Below are 20,023 nucleotides of genomic sequence, written 5' to 3' on the forward strand. Positions count from 1 at the left end.
ACATTAAAAAATGAGTTGATTGCACTGGCCACTGAGGCGTCCCTAGTTTTCGAGGTTCTAGGCGAGGGGGCCGAGCTTTGCCAAATGACACTAAGCGTCCTAAAATGCATGTAGGAATCAGGTAACTAATTCCAATGGAAAATAGAAGCGATCTTATTTTCAAACTGATTATTTCTTCACAAATACGTTCTTATCTTTATTAACAGTTTTGTCTGTCGAATATGACCTCTTTTATCCTCTTGTGATTCGTTGTAACTCATAAAGAACATTGACTAGATGTAACTCATAAAGAGCATTGACTAGTAACTAACAGGTCTGGGTTAATCCGAACCAGTTTTATGACACCGTGCAACTATATATACATGAATATGCATGAAGCACATATGCTAATTGAATCATCTACAACCGAATATATAATCCTACTAAAATCCTAACTTGTAGGCCATACAGTAGTTAGACCAACATGGAGGGTGTGTATGCTATAAGATTTCCCATCATTGACAATGGTTATTAAATAGAGCCTTAGAAACTTTTCCTTTTATGAAAAGTTTTATATATGCCTTTCACATCATACAAAAAATACCTTCCATTTTAAGATATAATATATATTATGCCTACCCTTGAAACGTGTTGGTCTGGCCTGCTACCACCAAATGAAGAGATATCTTGGACCATGTATTATCACTTGTACAACATGATATCAAAATTTATATGACAAAATCTTAAAAATTGACTACACAGTTCAAGAAGCATATATATAAGGCCGCCAACTAAATATGCTATAAGTTTTGAACTTGTAGTGCATAAATATTTTTCTCACATTACCCTTTCTCTATCGGTTAGCCCATGCCTGGGAAAACGAAATAGAGCGGATTGAAAGCCGAAAGAACATAAAAACAAAGGAAAAGGATTGGGGTTTTAGCTTTTTGTGGGGTAGAAAAAGCACTAATTAAGAACATGTAGCAGTACTCAAAAGAAAGAAAGAAAGACATGGGTATGTACCATAACTTGTTTCGATTATGGTTCACAAATTAAACCCTACAGAATCAATCTGTACCATACAAATAGATATAGTAAAAGAGCAACAGAGTTGCTTATGGTAAGCAAAGATAGATGGTGAGTTTGTTATATACATGTTCTAGATTCAACTACAAATCAACATCAACTTTACATAATTTTCCAAAAGATTTATATTGAAATACATATATAATGCCAATTATATATAAACAAAACAGTGCTAAAATCCTAACAAAAATGCGGTAGGGCTAATCTTTATCATGTTGATTAATGATCTTCTTATATTGGTATAGTGGAGGGTAACCTTTAGAGTTGTACATGTTCCTTTGCCTATATAAAGCAAGCTCCTCCATAAAATCTTATATGCGTGAAGTGAAGCTACACACACACACACACACACAGAGATCTAGAGAGAGAAAGTTCTTGAACTTTGTTAATTTTTTCAAGCTCTTTCCATAAGGTGACTTGAAAAAAAAACAATGGTAAGTTTTATCAACTTATGTCAACCTCAAGGCTTGATTTTCGTAAACCATATCTTGTGCTTTTGAAACCATGTGCTTGATCATTTTGAAACCCTAAATTCTCTTTTGATGTTTCGTTGAACATGTAGATCATCAAAGTGTATTTTGTGTCTTTTCAGGATGGAAAGCAGGGTTGGACCGTTGCTGATGCAGTAGACTACAAGGGGTTCCCAGCTGATAGGTCCAAAACCGGCGGTTGGGTACCTGCTGCCCTAATTCTTGGTCAGTTCAAACATAATTGGCTTCATTATTTTCGTATCCAAACGTATTTTACGTATATACGTTCATGAATATTACATATATAGTGGTCTCATGATGATAAATATTTGGGTCCAGAGGTTCGGGTTCAAGTAAATTATTAAGATCTATGAGCACAAACAAACATAGTTATATAGCCTATCTAGCTGGCTGGCTCGGACAAACTTGATCAAAAACTGGACCACCCACTAGGTTTTTGAGTGTAATTTTGTAATTGGCATCTATATATATTTATGATATATTCCATAAAAAAAATATAAAAAAAGAAAAAAAAAATTGGATAGATCTAGCTATGATCCAATGTCACACCTTGGGAATCATCTTTCTTTTTCAATTCGTAAATTGAAAAGCCATATGGGAGGTGGCAAAAACTTGATGGAAGGTGGTTGAAAGATTGTTATGCAAGTCATTGTGCATGATTCATGCAGATTGCATGCAAGATAACATACCAAAATGTTTTCATTTGATTACAGATTACTTAACATATAATTCAATTTTCTATGGAAAACCCACTGTGAATTCATGAACATTACAAAGCCATGAATTTTGATATGGTTTTTTTGATTTATCGTTAAGATTTAATTCACCCAAATTCTTGGAAAGTAAAAAAAGGAAGCCAAAAGTTTTCATCATAAGCATACACATAGCTTTTTCTTAAAGAAGTATTTCAATATTGCAAGTCAAAGCAACCGTGTAAGAGTAAATAAAAAATATATATTTTTCGATAATTATATATAAAGATTACACATTTATTTTTAGAATATGGTATATGCTAGTAATCAATCATTGTACCCTTATAATTATTAATAAGATATGTTTGGCCCCATTAATCAAAAGGTACATTCAACATGGTGAGAGTAGGGAGAAAGGCAATCATTCCTTAATTTGAAAAAGGATAAAATTGAATATAACGATGTCAAATTCGTCTTTTCATCGTAATTTTTTTAAGGTGAATTTAGCTATACCTCAATATATCTAACTTTTATATCTTTACTTTTCAATATATCTAACTTTTATATCTTTACTTTTAAATATAATATGTTATTTATATATTATCGGTGATGATATAACATAAGAAATGACGAGTGACAAAACATAAAGTGTATAAATAAACCTTTAAAAACCACATAGAGATATGAATAATAGAACTCTTTTCCATTAATCAAATATATTAAACTTAAGAGTAGAGCAGTGGATATTAGGAATCGACGGAAATATGTCTCCGTTAAAAGTTAAAGGTCCAACTCTTTTTCTAAACAAAAATATATAAACTTAAGAGTAGAACAGTGGGTACGTCAATTTAATTGTATTAAACAGTTATAAAAAAAAATATAAATATTGATGTCATTTGATAGGAAAAGCAAGTTGTAAATTTCGTTGTATTTGTTTTTTCATTTAAAAAAAAATTAAATTCATTATTTATAAAATTTTATTGGAAAAAATAACCAGTAATATTGAGACATGCGTCGTAAGCTATATTGTGGGGAGTTGGGTACGTCGATTTTTCTCGGGGACTATTGCTTCTTTTAAAGTAGTTTTGTCTTATATTTCTTCTTTATATTATTAAAGTAGTTTTGTCGTATTGGTGAGTGGATTGCAGTATGAGTTGTTTCTCACAAAATAACCATATGTTCTATTAAAAAATATATATAAATAAATAAATAAATAAAACAGGGTTTGGGAATTTATAAGAACTTTTTTTCTCAGAAAAAGGATGTGAATTACAAAATCATAAAATACTCATATTTTTTAAGTTTAATATACTTTTTGCAACAGGATCTGCTAACATGAGTATTTATTGAAAATATAATCATACTAAGGGTAAAAAAAATGGTTAAATGTATGACTTTGAAGGTTTAGGATGTGGGTTCAAACCAAAGAAAGACAGGCGGAGATTATTTTTCTTCTACTCTCCAACTTCAAGAAGTACTTAATTTAATCTTAGCCAATCTTTATAAAATTTTCAACCCCTCAGAAACAATATTAATGTCATAAGTAATCAAAATCCGCGCTTTTTTTTCCAAAAAGAATCTTTGTATCAGAAAATTTAATCTTTCGAATTTACAAATCGTTCTTTCAGGTGGTGAACATTCTATGATAAACATTAGGTTGTCTTGATATAGTTGCCTCCAAATATTTTATTTTAATACAAAGCTCTTAAAAATCTACATCAAACAAAAACCATGAATAAAGTAAAAACAATCGTTAGAATATGTACTAAAAAACAAAACTTGTCACTATAAGATTCTTGAAAGACCCGTTTTGGTCATGAGGTGCGGAATAATTTATTGTCTATTGAATTAGCATTAGAGCTCGTTTTATATTTAAAACAAATGTTTCATTAAACTTTTGTATAACTCAATGCATCATAGGAAAAATAATAGAATTATTTGAAAAGTAGAATAATTATGTTGTTATCCATTAAAAGTGTATAAAGTGTGTATAAAGTGCAATACATTATACATAATGTAGCATGGATGCTCTAACTTATTTGTGTATCGTTAATATAATGAAACGAAGAGTATATATATATATATATATATATATATATATATATATATATATATATATATATATATATATATATATATGAACCTTGATTTTAACTTTTAACAGGGATTGAAATTTGTGAGAGGCTTTCAACAATGGGAATAGCAGTGAACTTGGTGACATATTTGGGTGGAACAATGCACCTCCCTAGCTCAACTTCAGCCAATGTGGTCACTGATTTTTTAGGCACATCTTTCCTCTTGTGCCTACTTGGTGGTTTTTTAGCTGACTCATTTCTTGGCAGATTCAAAACTATTGTCATCTTTGCCTGTATTCAAACACTAGTAAGTCTTCCTATCATACATACAAGTTGACAAGTTGTACTTTCGCTTCCATTTAATTTCACAGCCTTTCATGTCACAAATTATAACTTCTAGCTCTTGACATTAATATTTCATTTCGAATTTGATTATTCTAGGGAACTGGAACGCTAGCATTGTCAACCAAATTGCCAAGCTTAAGGCCACCACCATGCCACTCCAACGATAACTGTGAAGAAGCAAATGGATTCCAAATGGGAATTCTCTACCTTGCTCTGTATCTCATTGCACTTGGCACAGGTGGCCTGAAATCAAGCGTTTCGGGATTTGGAACTGACCAGTTTGATGAGAAGAACGAAGCAGAAAAGACACAAATGGCTTATTTCTTCAATAGGTTCTTCTTCTTCATCAGTCTGGGATCATTGACCGCAGTTACAGTCCTAGTGTACATACAGGATGAAGTTGGTCGAAGTTTGGCTTATGGGATTTGTACAATCTCCATGTTCATCGCTATCTTGGTGATCATGTCGGGGATTAAAAGATATCGGTACAAGAAAAGTGCAGGAAGCCCTATTGTCAACATTTTTCAAGTGCTAGTGGCTGCTATAAGGAAGAGGAATATGAATCTTCCTTACGACTACAACATGTTGCATGAAAACACTCCCGAGGATTCAAGAATCCGTCACACAGATCAATTTCGGTAACATTCAAAAAAAAATACTTGTTTTTTTAAACGTTTGGAAGAATTTTTTCCTTTACGTACTCATATACATTCTCTTGTTACGTTGTAGTTGCTTGGACAAGGCTGCGGTTGTAGCAGAAGGGGATTTTGTGAAAAATGGCTCGGGTACTACTCTGAATCCATGGAACTTATGCACGGTGACTAGGGTGGAGGAAGTGAAAATGATGGCCAGGTTGTTGCCGGTGTGGGCAACAACCATACTGTTCTGGACGGCGTATGCTCAGATGATCACTTTCTCCGTTCAGCAAGCTTCCACCATGGAAAGATCCATCGGAGGGTTTAGAATCCCTGCAGGATCTCTTACTGTGTTCTTTGTGCTTGCCATACTGCTAACTTGCGCCATCTACGACTGCTTCATCATCCCGTTATGGAAGAAATGGAAAGGAAAACCAGGTTTCACTGATCTACAAAGAATGGCGTTAGGCTTGATCCTCTCAACCCTAGGCATGGCGGCAGCTGCGGTGGTTGAAATGAAGCGATTATCAGTGGCGAAAGCAGTTGGTGGAACCACCACTGTGAATCCACTTCCGATAAGTGTATTCATGCTCATTCCACAGTTCTTCCTGGTGGGTGCCGGCGAGGCGTTTATATATACAGGCCAACTTGATTTCTTCATCACAAGATCACCGAAAAGCATGAAGACGATGAGCACAGGGCTCTTCCTTACGACTCTTGCACTTGGGTTTTTCATGAGCAGCTTTCTGGTGTCTGTTGTGAAGAAGGTGACCGGAAGCCACGGTGGAGAAGGGTGGCTTGCTGACGACATTGATAATGGAAGACTGGATTGTTTCTATGGATTGTTGGCGATTTTGGGTGTGATAAACTTTGGCGTTTATCTGGTGGTTGCAAGGTGGAACAAGAAAGATGATAAAGCAGTAGAAATGGAGAGTGTGGTTTAATAAATAATCGTTAAGTACCTTAACGTAGATGGTGTGTTTTCTTGTTTATATGTTCGTCACTTTTCCTGTAATGTCTTGCAAATGAACCGAGCACTCAGAGTGGAGCTCGAGTTTGATCTTAATTATGTTTACTCCTTGATGCAACTTCAAAGCTCGACTCTAAGAGCATTTGAGTACTAAAATTGCTTGAAAAATTCCATTAAAATCATGTCCAATAAGCAAGTTCGATTTTAAAGCTTAAATGTGTCAAAAATGTCTATAAGTTCCAAAAAAGGAGATGGACAAAAAGATATGCATCAAAACTTGCGTCAGTACATACATATTTGTGCTCAAGTCGATGAAGTTTGAGCAGAGATCGAATCGAGTTTAAACTCAAATTGCTCGATAATAATGCGATCAACTCATATGCAGCCCTTGTGTAATCTGTCACGATGAACCTAGAATCCAACTCCAATGGAGTGTGACGACAATGGCGATGTACAAAAATTGCAATAATTCACGGTTTTGTTCATCAAGGGCTTATGGTTTAGAGAGTTCACCGGTTCGAATCCCCCCACTGTGACCTGCTTTTTTGCACATCAGGACATCCACAATGCATTGAATTCTATGAGTTTAATGCATTGTCACATCTTTTTTCTACATTCCATACAACTCAATCAATTTTTTCCTAAAATGCATTGAACTCTACAAAGTTCAATAGAAAGTTACAAAAGCTAATTTATAGTATGTTATTAAAATTAGAAAAAATTTCTTTTTCTCATTGAACTTCAAATCCATTGAATGTCAATGTGACAACTAGACTTGTCATCTCATTCGACCTTCTCATTGAACTCATCATTGTGAATGCTCTCAGTTTTTATCTTTTTTTTTTAAGACTAAGTGTAATATAATATAGGAAGAGATTTTTGAAAAAATTGGAGTTCTTCCCCATTTACTTTGCAAAAATAGGTCCTTTTGTTTTGTAGAAGTGGGGTTGTGACCCCACCATCTCACATCTCACAAAATGTCTTTGATATCTCATTAAAATTAAAGTTTTAGCCTTTCATTTTATCTGGATATTACCTTTATATCCTTACCATTTTAATTTTTAACTTTTAATTTTTAATTTTATATCTTCATTATATTTTACCGTTCATATACTCTATTAATAGTCATGGTCCTTATGAATAGTAACGGCAGTTTTTTAAGATGGTTTCGATTGTTTCGATAGTTTCTTTAGATGGTTTCGGTTTTGCATTGTCTGACTGGGTTAGAGCCGACCTTACCCGATCACAAATTCACTGCTGCCCTTCTCCTCCAATAGAATCCTTCATCATCATTGAATGTCGCCCTTCTCCTCTGATAAGACCCTCCACCGCCATTGACTGCGTCCCTTAATTATTTCAGATTTCAGGACTTCCACAGTTTTTGAACAACTCAGTTGTAAACTTAGCAGAAAAAGATATTGATGTGCAAGCTATGGCAACATGGTCTCCGGAGAAACTGTATAGACAAAAATGATATGCCTGAAGGTTGTTTTGTGATCACTATATCGTATTTTATCAACATCATAATTTTGAACATCAGCTGATTATTCAACTAATAGTTAATACACATAGGTGACTGATGATATCCAGCTGCGATTACTTAGGGTATACGATTTTGATTTTGATTTTGTACTTCCAATAGAAAAGAATAGATACAAAAGTCTCTTTTAAACAATCTTACTATGAAAACATATATGAGGCTTCATGAGTTGACAACGGATGATGTAAGATTAAGAATTATATTGTGAAATAGAAGGTCAAGGGTGATGATTTGATATGGTTATATACAAGAGATTTGATCTTTTACCAATATAGATATTATACTTAATTTAGTTATCGATGATAGCAATGTACTTACACTCTTTTTTGTCCCATTTTATGTCGTAAGCATTGGCGTTTATGTTGGGTCCAAAAAAGTAACTTTTTACACACATATACATGTACACATATTATATAAACATGATATATTTATAGATGATTTGGTGTTGTATTTTTTTTTACAGGCGGTCCAGATGTAACATCCCAAAAATACAACCCAAAAATTTCGTTTTCAAAACATTATTAAAGCCATCAACCATCCAAAATCATAAGTAAAATCATAATCGTGTATCATAAACATCATAGTATCTGTCTCAAATCAAATCTCATATCCAAATATCAGAGTCTAGCTCCCAGGCTGAAGACTGTGGTGTGTGCCATGCGATCATCCCGAGCCCTTCCCAGTGCTAATGGAAGTACCTGAAACCAAAACTGAAAACAGTAAGCACAAAGCTTAGTGAGTCTCCACAATCTACCACATACCATCTACACATAGCATGCAACTAGGAGATACGGGCCTCACCCACACTCGTGGAGATACGGGCCTCGCCCACACTCCGCTAACTGGGAGATACGGGTCCCGCCCACACTCCGCTATCTAGGAGATACGGGCCTCGCCCACACTCCACTGTCTAGGAGATACGGGCCTCGCCCACACTCCACTGTCTCTGAGGTACGGGCCTCGCCCATGCTCAGCTACTTCAAGATACGGGCCTCGCCCATACTCGACTATGATGAGGTACGGGCCTCGCCCACACTCAATTACTAAGCCCAACATACAAGTATCACACAGACAACATGTAAAGCTAATCTACTGCTCATACATCATATTTAACTACTACTATGAGATACGGGCCTCGCCCACGCTCTGCTAGGATAGGATACGGGCCCCGCCCACACTCAGTTACTATCATATCACACTACGGGCCGGCCTTGGTGCCGTAGACCCGTTCCTACTGAAGGATAACTCACCTCGTATAACTGGCTGCTGATATCCCGAGTGAGAAATCCCTGTCCGCTGCTCCGGCGACTCCCTGGCTACAATCACATAACATTCTGAATCAACTGATGATTCCTCGTGGAGTAAATGACCAATTTACCCCCTGGTCAAAGTCAAAGTCCTGATCAGAGTCAACTTCAGGTTGACTCTACTCGTCGAGTCCTACTATGGACTCGCCGAGTTCCCTAACTCACAATTCTCTAACTCGCGACTCGACTCGTCGAGTCGGGGCGTAGACTCGTCGAGTCCTTCTACTTTCATATCCTTGTTCTAACTCACTGAGTCCTCTTCCACTCACTGATTCAACTCGCAACTCTCAAATTGGAGAAATCGGGAGTTTGCACTCCTACTCGCCGAGTCCAATGAACGACTCGTCGAGTCCTATGCATGTCTTCACTATACAGTTGATTCTAATCGATTCTAGTGCATCAAATTCATAGATCTGAGCTTCTAGGGCCGATATAACACGTAAAGTTGCCAACTTTACGTACATGCATAGAGGTATGAAGCTAAAACACCAAAATAAGCTAGAAATGGGAACCTAGGGCCGATATTCCCGCTTCTACTCGACGAGTCGGGGCTACTGACTCGTCGAGTAACCCTTAAGAAAGGAAATTCAACATTTAAATTACATACCAGGAATGGGGCGTTACAATTCTCCCCCACTTATCTTAGACTTCGTCCTCGAAGTCTGCTGTCTCTGGAAACAACTCTGGGTAGTGCTCCTGATGGATAAGGTGTCTAAGTCCATAACTATTTCTGGTATGTACTTGACCCGACCCGGCATGGTCCATTTGGGTTGCATGGCATCATGCATTTGGATAGACTAAATGAGAGAAATAACATTTGTGGTTTATTAATATATTATAAGTTCTAATATATTAATAGTATTATTTAATTAGTATTGATCAAGAATTAATCTAGGATTAATTAAGTGATCAAAAGATGACTAATTAAATATATGGGTTGATCATGTAAATCATCCATAACTTGTATAGTGGGCTAAAAGGCTCCATGAATAATCAAGTTGGGTTAAACCTATTGAATGCTCCATGGAGGCTCCATGGGAGTTACAAACCCATGGGTCATGGAAATGAAGAGTCATGCCACATTAGGGTTTACATGGTGTAACCCTAGATGTGACACACTATATAAGCAACATGTTCTCCACCAAAATCGGCGACACTAAGAAACAAGAGGGCTAGAGCCGATTTTGCAAGTGTAAGATTCTCTCAAAGTTTACTCCTTTGCATTTGGTGTTGTGTGAAGCATTTGAGGCATCACACTTGGGGTGCTAGGCTCACAAGGTTTCAAGGATCATAATCAACAACAAGGTAAGTTATTCTATCTTTCATTCAAGTTAAAAATGTTCCCCATGTATGCTAGATAGGAATATAACCTTGGAATTCAACTTTGCATGATTATTAGACAAACATAGATCCAAGGTTATTAGGGTTGCATGTACACTTAGGAAGTGTTAGAATGCTCAAAACCCATCAGTGGTATCAGAGCCTAGGTTTGTTTGTTGTTTTTTTTTTGTGTGCAAACAGCTTGAAAAAAAAAATCGTTTTTCTGTTTTCTGCTCGTATGAAAGTTTGCACATTTGTTGCTGGAAATGGACTAGAAACATTACCCTAAACTGTTTTGATGTTTTAAAGATTGTTTTAGATGGTGTAATGTTTATGCTAATCCATTTACAATGGCAATTATTAAAATTACAAGTTTTTTTTAAGTGTAATTTTTTGATTCTTGAAAGTGTTCATATTCATGTTCTTGAACTTATGAAGATTAGATGATCATAGGAATTGTTTGTAACCTTCATGGTAGTTTAATTCATGATCATAATGTGTTTTAATGGAGTCCATAACTTGTCCTCAAGTTATGGAAAACCAAAAGTCTCACTTTTATTAAAGCCATTAAAAGAACACAAGAGTTATAAAAATGAAGAGTCTTCATTTTTATTACTCAATTAATTCATAAGTTATAAGAAATGAAAAGTTTTGGAAGTTTACAAAACTTGCCCTTGATGTGCACAAAAGTACCCACTAATTTTAATATTTATAACCTAACAAACTTAGACTAACTATGCACTTATAGGCAGTGTACCTAGTCAGATTACAGTATAGCTTAGGTAAGTCGGATGTCGATCACAGGGAACGGTGGTGAATTAATTTAAAATATTTGATTATAGGTTACAGGTCACACGAAAAGAATAAAGAAGTAATTTAATAAATCTCAAACGAATAATTAATTAACAACTCTCGATAAACTAACAGGAAAGCAAATCTCTTCAGGTACTTTGGTTTAGATAAATTACACCTTAAAAACATAGACAATTGCATACACAAATTCATTTATTCATGTTCACCGATTCCTAAGATGATTAGATTCGCGTTCACTATAACTAATCCTTTAGCAAACAAGTCAATTCAAACAGTGATCAGTTGGTTAAACTAACATGCTTCCTAGTGTTCAGTTCGTATCAAGCAAGACTTGTAAATATAGTTAATCAAATTGGTCATTCAATTAACCTCTTGTTGATGGTCATCAGACAATGCTTACACATTAACTTACTTATTCTCAAGTTAATCCTAGTTTCACATTCGTTATTCCTAGACTTATAATCTCGATGGTCATCAAAATCATAAGAGACAAGCAATCAAGCAGATGTTCATACAACTCAATTTACTTAATAATTAACAGCAAATAATTATCATTAACACGTAAGGATCTTTTAACAAGCTTGGCAAGATAAATTAAACATAAATAAACAATTCAATATAGCAATTAGTCTAATAATCAAAGCTTCAATCAATCATAAACGCAAAGTAAAAGGTTTTTACACCTAAATAAGAAACTAAACACATAATAGTAACACAATGGAATGCTAAGCATGGTCACGTTAACAACCCATACGATTACCAACATGTATCCGCTCTCCAATCCTTCCGATCTCCGCTCCCGTTAGCTTAACGGCCTTCCGGCCGCCTTCTAGACCCTCAAAACGGCTTAACAGAAGTTAATTATCGACTAAATTAAGTTGGAAGTCGAATCCCCCCTTCTGGTTAGCTGATAATCGACTTTTATAACCCTTGGGACCGACTTACGTACGTTGGGCGTAACTTGGTTTACGCTGGGCGTAGCAAGAGTTGTATCGCGATTGGGAAGTCTGGATAAACACCCAGTACGCTGGGCGTAACCATAAACTACGCTGGGCGTAGTGAAGATTATTACGCGATTGGAGTTATCTGATACCAGCCGTTACGCGGGGCGTACACTTTTATTACGCTGGGCGTAAATGGCTCCTCCAGCATTTTTCCTTTCTTTTAGCTTCTAAGCCCAATTTCCACTTCAGTCTTTTCTTTTGTGCTCTATCGACAACGAATAGCTGCAAATCATAATTCAAAGCATTATAAGTACTTTTTAGTTCTAAAAGAGAATAATAAAGGCCAAAATATTAAGATATAATGCATAAAAATATATATAAAAATACACATATCAACCTCAAGTTTTGGAACATGTAAAGTCTTGATTAAAACTTTAGTTCCAACCCTTAGAATTTTAAAAGTTAAAATTCAACCCTTATACTTTATAATATTATAAGTTACTAATATATATATATGTATAACGTCAAGTCGTCTTACCGCTAGTACGCCTCATTCACGAAGCCGGTCTATAAGGGGGGTATAAGGTTGTTGCCTATAAAATGGCAACTTAATGGGTGTCCACTCTCACCCACCGCTTCCTTGATCGGTGGAGGGTCGTTAGCCGAACGGGTAAGACAAGGACTTATAAATTCTCATTAAAAGTATGATGAATATTATAAAGTAACTAAATGCTTTTATTAAATTCCCAATCTTAGTTACTTTAGGAAAATGTGAATAAGGTGCTAATCCATGAAATTACACTTTACACTTTGTTTAAGTCGTTAGTGGAGCTCGTGTGGTTAACCGGCACACTAACTTGGACTTAACAAGGTAGGTAAAGGGTGACTTAAAGTTTATTATAGGTCGGTGGAGCTCGTGTGGTTAACCGGTACATCGATTGAGTAATAAACATTGAGGGTACCAAGTGATTTGCATGGTTACTTCACACCTCGTTTTGTGATCCTCGGTATCCCAGTCACAAAACTTGGAGGGCACACTCGAGATTGAAACATGCCTTTGAAAAGTTCATTGAATCTCAAAAGAATCTAGGAATTTCTAAGAACCAATTAAAAACCTAATATCTATATTTCGTTTTTCATGGTGGAAATTGGTGAATCGTCATTCACCTACCTTTCAAATATGTTATAGCTTGGATTACGGCATACCTCTTCTAAGTTATAATATATTGTGATTGGATTCTAGCCTTAATATTATATTTGGGTGTTTTATTAAGGACTCTCTTAATATCTAAACTAATCTTGTTCTCTTCTTTCAGATGTCTTCAAACAATGCTGCTTCTGGCTCTAATCCTAATGGCTCCTTTACCCTTATGAACTTGTGTGGGAAAGTCACTTTTGATGGATCCAACTTCAATGAATGGATCAGAAACATCAGGATGATTACCCGCTACGAGGACAAAGAATATGTCCTTGACAAGGAGCTTAAGGAGATTGATGAGACCACTGCAACTCCCCAGGAGATCGCTGACTTTCGGGCACATGAAAGGGATGCTACAAAAGTGGCATGCATCATGTTGGCCACCATGACAGCGGAACTCCAAAAGTCCTATGAGGACTTCTACCCTTTTGAAATGCACCAAGATCTGATGGAAAGATACCATCAAAGTGCACGACAAGAGAGGTATGAAATCATATGCTCTATCATAACAACCATGATGAAGGACGGGGAATCCGTCACGAGCCACATGCAGAAAATGCAAAGGTATGTGGATCGGTTGCTGAAGCTTAATGTGAACTTCCCTGAGGAGCTTGCAATAGATATCATTTTGCACTCCTTACCATCGTGCTATAATCAATTCCGCATGACATATCACATGAATAAGGAAGAGGTCACACTCAGCAAACTTCAGAGACTCCTCAAGACCGCAAAAACAGGTCTTAAGGGTAAGTCGGTTGTTAACACTCCTACTCCAAACTCCGCCCCGGTTTTGGCAATCGGGAAAGGTAGAGGGAAGAAGAGGAAGAGCTCTTCGAAGGGTACCAAGGCTAGGACCCTTGATGGCTCTTCTTCAAGTGGAACCAAGAAAGGTTTTGTCACACCTTCTTCTGACCCTAAAGAGGCTGAATGCTTCTATTGCCATGAAAAATCACATTGGAAGCGGAACTGCCCAAAGTACCCTAATAGAGTGTGTAAGCTTGAGAAATCCATTTATGGGTTAAAGCAAGCACCTCGCAGATGGAATCTTTGCTTTGATGAGAAAGTCAAAGAATTTGGCTTTTCTAGGAGTGAAGATGAATCTTGTGTATATGTCAAGGCTAGTGGGAGTATAGTTAACTTTTTGGTATTGTATGTGGATGACATACTACTCATAGGAAATGACATCCCAACTCTGCAGGAAGTTAAGTCCTGGCTTGGGAAGTGTTTCTCTATGAAGGACCTAGGAGAAGCTGCCTATATTCTAGGGATAAGGATCTTGAGAGACCGGAGTAAAAGACTAATTGGACTTAGTCAGAGTACCTACTTGGTTAAGGTGCTGAAGAGATTCGGCATGCAGGACTCCAAGAAAGGAGAGTTACCCATCCAGAGTAACGCCAGATTGAGTAAGACACAAAGCCCTAGTACTGAGGCTGAGATAGCAGAAATGAGTCGAATACCTTATGCTTCGGCTGTAGGATCGATCATGTATGTTATGACTGTTAGATTAGTGTCTAAGCCTGTAACCATATTTGTTAAGTACTTGACCCGATTATGCATGGTCCTTTTGGGTTGCCTTCACCAAAGCAACTTGACTGGAGAAATAATAGAGAAAGAGGTTATTATGATTTATTAATATGTTATAAGAATAATATATTAAAGGAGAAATCATATTTTTTTAATTAATATCGGTCAATAATTAATTAAGAATTAATTTTGTGATCAAGTGTAATTAATTAAACTAGAGGGGCTGAATTGTAATTATGTGATAGTTACAAAATATGGTAATGGTTATCCTAAATATGGGTTGAACGAATTCAAGGAGATAAGTATCCTTGAAATCGTCCAAAGGATAAAGGATAAGGGATTTCAAGGCTTATCTTATGATTGCTTGGTGGGCAAGCAACTAGATAAGGATAAGGACTGAAACCCTAATCTCTACACCTATATAAAGACCCCTAAGGCTCATGAATTCGTCCATGCCTTCCCAAGGGGTCCTAGGGACGAAATTCTATACCTCTTCCCTCTCTCTATTACCTCTCCATTTGCTCTTGGTGTTTGTGAGCCATTAGAGGTACTACACTTGTGGTACTTGCTTTCAAAGACAAGAAGATTCAAGATTTAAGTTGTTATTACAATATAACAACAAGAGGTATGTATTTCATCTTTCCTTGTGGATTTCGAAATTCCTAGAAGCCTTTTAGGGTTCTTCAAGTGTTCATAATGTTGTGTATCTAATAGTGAAAACATAGATCCAATTCTAGGGTTGCATGCACACATAGGATTGTTTGTACAAAACCCATCAGTGGTATCAGAGCCTTTGGTTAACTTGTTTTCAATTAGTATTATTCAATTGTATGAACTTGACATATTAGGGTTTATTGCCAATAAACCCTAGGAGGCTAGGATTTTCGAGATTAGGGTTTGCAAACCCTAATTTGCAAAAGTTTGAATAAGATTTTCAAACCCTTTCCTTAAACCTTTAAATTTCGAAATCTAGGGTTTGTCTTAATCCCTTGATTTTCGAAATTGGCCTCCTCCCCAAGATAAGATCCTAAATTTTAGGGATTTGGATTATCCCATATCTTGTAATTATCCTTTAATTGTTATATATGGTAATTAAAGATTTTGAATTATCCTATCCCATGATTTTCGAACTTTAGAGGGATTAAAAGGATTAGGATAAATTAATTGTTTAATTGGTAATTATCCTTCATGATTTAGATAATCCCTTATGATTTAATAATTTAAATCAATAGTTTAATTCAAGATAATTATTAAATCAAGAGTTTTAATATTTAAAATTTTAATTTAAATAGTATTAAATTTCGAAAATTTTAAAGTGAAATTAAAACCTAATTGTTTTGAAAAGTTTCAAAACTTGCCCTCAAGTTTTGGAATTTAAATTGTTTGATTAAAAGGTTTAATTTTGAAAAAGTCTAAATTCTAAAACCCTAATTTTGAAAAGTTCATATTACACCCTTATGGTTTTATTAAATTAGTTAAGTGCATAACTAAAAGAGAGTTAATAAATCCATAATGATATGGTTTATATTTAATTAAATTAAAAGTGTAATTTATAAAATTAATCCACCTAGTATTTTAAAAGTGTAAAATACACCCTTATACTATATATATAACATTGAAAGTCTAATATTATATATGTATAACTAAAATGCTAGTCTTACCGTTAGTAGGCCTCATTCACAAAGCCGATCTATAAGGGGGGTATAAGGTTATGGCCTATAAAATGGCCGTTTAATGGGTGTCCACTCTCACCCACCGCTTCCTTGATTGGTGGAGGGTCGTTAGCCGAACGGGTAGGATAGGGCAAACCCTTTCCATTAAAAGTATAATGAAGTATAAAGTAACTAAATGTTTTTACAAAATTCCCAATCTTAGTTACTTTAGGCAAAAGTGAATTGATGCAATCCCATGAAATTACACTTTGTGCCCTTGCGAAGACGTTAGTGGAGCGCGTGTGGTTAACCGGCACACTAAATGGTTCTAAGCAAAGGTAGCAAAGGATGACTCATTGTTTGTCATAGTTCGGTGGAGCGTGTGTGGTTAACCGGCACATCGAATAGGTGACTGTAACATTGGGGGCACCATGTAAGTTTGCATGGTTATTCACACCCTGTTTTGTGATCCTCGGCATCCCAGTCACAAATCGAGGGGCATATCGAGATTTAAACATGCCATTGAAAAGTTCAATGAATCTCAAAAGATCTAGGAATTTTCAATAGATTTAAAACTAAATTTCTTTTTCGTTTTTCATGGTGGAAATTAGTGAATCGTCATTCACTTACCTTCAAATGTTCTGCAATTTGGGTTACGGCATCCCTCTCCCAAATTGTAGAGTATTGTGTTGGGTCCTAGCCTTAATATCTCATTTGGGTGATTTATTAAGGATTCAATCAATCAACTAACTTGAATTTTTCTCCCGTTTTGTAGATGTCAAAGTATGACAACTATGGTCTTCCCAAATCCCGTGGAACAAGCTTTTCACATGAAAATAATATTCCATGATTCGATCGGGGAACAAGAGATCATGCTTCACTTCCTCCACCTCCTCCTATTATTCTCCCTAACCCACAAGTTCAAAAGATTGAAAAGTTCAAACTCACTCAAGTCCTTTTGGCAAGTAAACATGAAGAAGGAAAATCAGTGTGTGCACACGTCCTAGAGATGAAGTCACACATTGATAAGTTAAGAATGTTGGGATCGGTTGTCTGTGAGGAGCTGGCTGTTGACTGGGTCCTTCAGTCACTTCCTGAATCATGTAGTGAGTTTGTTAGAGAGTACTATATGATGCATCACAACGTGACCCTCATTGATCTCACCTATTTGCTTATAGCTGTTGAATCAGCAATGATTTGGCGTGCTGGTCAGGCAAATTTGTCTGGTGAGTCAAACTCCCAAACTGCAATGGGCACTGGCAACATCGGAAGTCTAGAAAGAACTAAGTCTATGATTGTCCGATGTGCTGTGCCAAAGGAGTCCATTTGATTTTATTGCCAAGAGAAGGGACATTGGAGACGAAGCTGCCCTAACTACCTGAGAAATCTAAGAGATGGGAGAGTCAAGATGCATGGCTCTACTTCAGGTAAAATCCATTAACTAACTCTTTTAAGTTCCTATTCTAGATTCTTAATACATGATGTAATAAGATTACATTTTGATGTTTTATAGGATCGAAGAAAAGAGAGGAAGCTTAAGGGAAGAAGTGAGCTGAATCTAATCGTGAAGAAATGGATTTCGATCGCATTGCTTGAAGATTAGAATTTTGAGCTACTACTTGGAGTTAGAATAGATTGCTATGAAATATGTATTAACATAGTTTTTCAATTAAATTGCATTGTAAGGACAAATTTTTCCGCAATAAAATAAATTTTGATTTTATATTTATCCTTGCAATGGCGTGTATGAAAAAATTGATGTTTGTAAGTTTCTATTATTAGCAATAATGGATTTGATTCTTAATTGTATTATTTGTGGAAAGGTCAAGAATTTACCAAATAGGGAAAGTTTCTCATCGCCCAAGTTTCAATTGGATAGAAACTTGGAATCATACAACTTGATTGCATGATGAATGAGAAATTTCATATTTGGAAATTTAGACAAATTCTTTGACAAAGTGTCAAGTGTAGGACTAGGAGATCGAGTACACAAAGTTGTGTATTGATCAAATCCACCACAAGAGTAACAAAGATATTCGTCATGATTTACTAAGGTTAAGTAAATATGATTATACTCATAAGATTAAGTGTAATTCTGAGTTGATTGAAAGAGCTTCAATCAATAGCAGAACGAATAAGAAGAATCAAGTAAGCAGAAAGATAAAAGTTTCTCTATTCTAAGAAGAAGGGAGAGTACCTTTTATTATGTTTTATGATAGGTCTTAATGATGAAGAACCATATCTCAATTAATCCTCTAAGTGAGTCTTAGTGCAATTGTATGTCTGAGAAGAGGAATCAAGAATTGAAGAAATGGTTAAATCAAGAAGTCAATCATACTTCGTTCCAAAAACAAGTCTTAGAGTTAAGATTGTGACATTGAGTGACAAGTCTTAAGAAGGTTTATAACATTCATCAAATGTGGAAAGTTGTGATGTCTTGGATAAGACAAAGACCAACTAGGACCAATTTTGTGAAGTGTTTTGTCTTGATAAAAGCTACACTAACTCTTGAATATTTGTTTGTCGAGAAATGTTTATTGACAAGAGAATCTTATATGTCAAGGAGTCAGTGGGAGTCTTAATGGTCTTGAAAGGTTTCAAGAACAAATCAAGAATAAACCTTATCATTCATCACTAGCACACGACTTGAGGTTTACAACCTATCGTGTTGACACTAATTTTATTTCTGTGCCATTCCAATCGAGTTAATTATGCATGTGAGTTCTACGAGTTCTCAATGGATTGTATAGGGGCAAGACACCTTGTTCAATGGAAAGTACATTGAAACGAAGGGGTGAGCTGCTCAATAACTTGGAAGTAATGGTGGGACCCTTGATGGCAAGAAATTAAGAAGAACAAGTTCTATCCATAAGAGTTTGGATTTGTCACTAACATTATCTTGTGATTATGGTTATGACAAATTCACATGGATAAGAACGAATACACCACAAAATCTAAGTGTCATAAGGTTTCTTTCATTCATAAGAATGATTGTAAGGAAACGCTTTCACTAAGAGAGATTTTGAAGATAGCATTATGTAATTTGGGTTTCTCAAATTCAACTATGATTACGACATTCCTCTTCATAGTTCGAATTGTGGGAAATGGCAAATGGGTCTGAACATTTTAGACTTGTTGATATGAGTCCTAGAATCGTTTAGACATATACATATGAGTTGTCCAAGGAAAAGTGTATGAGTTTGAGAAGCTTAGATAAAGTCTTATCAAAGCATCTAGTATTAGAAATATGAACTTAAGAAATTGTTTTCTAGAAGTTCAGCTAATTTCTGAATACATGTCGAAGCTAGTGGGAGCATAAGTGTTATGCTGGTAAAGAAATAATCATCATGTAAGTGGGAGCATGATTATTATGGTAAGTATTGCCAGTTAGCAATATTAATTATAGAAAACAAGAGTTATACTTTGCAAAGTTGTAAGGGTTGAAAAGTTGT

The 20,023-nt window shown here is 35.7% G+C and overlaps 1 protein-coding gene across 1 annotated transcript; it reads left to right on the plus strand.

Annotated features, from left to right (window-relative positions):
* The first annotated feature begins 1,351 nt into the window (after nucleotides 1–1,351).
* On the plus strand, nucleotides 1,352–6,489 carry LOC145124221 (protein NRT1/ PTR FAMILY 6.2-like). Its single transcript, XM_079059484.1, has 5 exons — nucleotides 1,352–1,499; nucleotides 1,658–1,760; nucleotides 4,413–4,630; nucleotides 4,765–5,306; nucleotides 5,398–6,489. The coding sequence occupies exons 1-5, from the start codon at nucleotides 1,497–1,499 to the stop codon at nucleotides 6,245–6,247; spliced, it is 1,716 nt and encodes a 571-aa protein (XP_078915610.1). The 5' UTR covers nucleotides 1,352–1,496; the 3' UTR covers nucleotides 6,248–6,489.
* Nucleotides 6,490–20,023: the final 13,534 nt, after the last annotated feature.

The sequence above is a fragment of the Lactuca virosa genome, chromosome 7 (assembly GCF_052849685.1).
Source record: "Lactuca virosa cultivar CGN04683 chromosome 7, Lactuca_virosa_CGN04683_v6, whole genome shotgun sequence".
Lineage (NCBI taxonomy): Eukaryota > Viridiplantae > Streptophyta > Magnoliopsida > Asterales > Asteraceae > Lactuca > Lactuca virosa.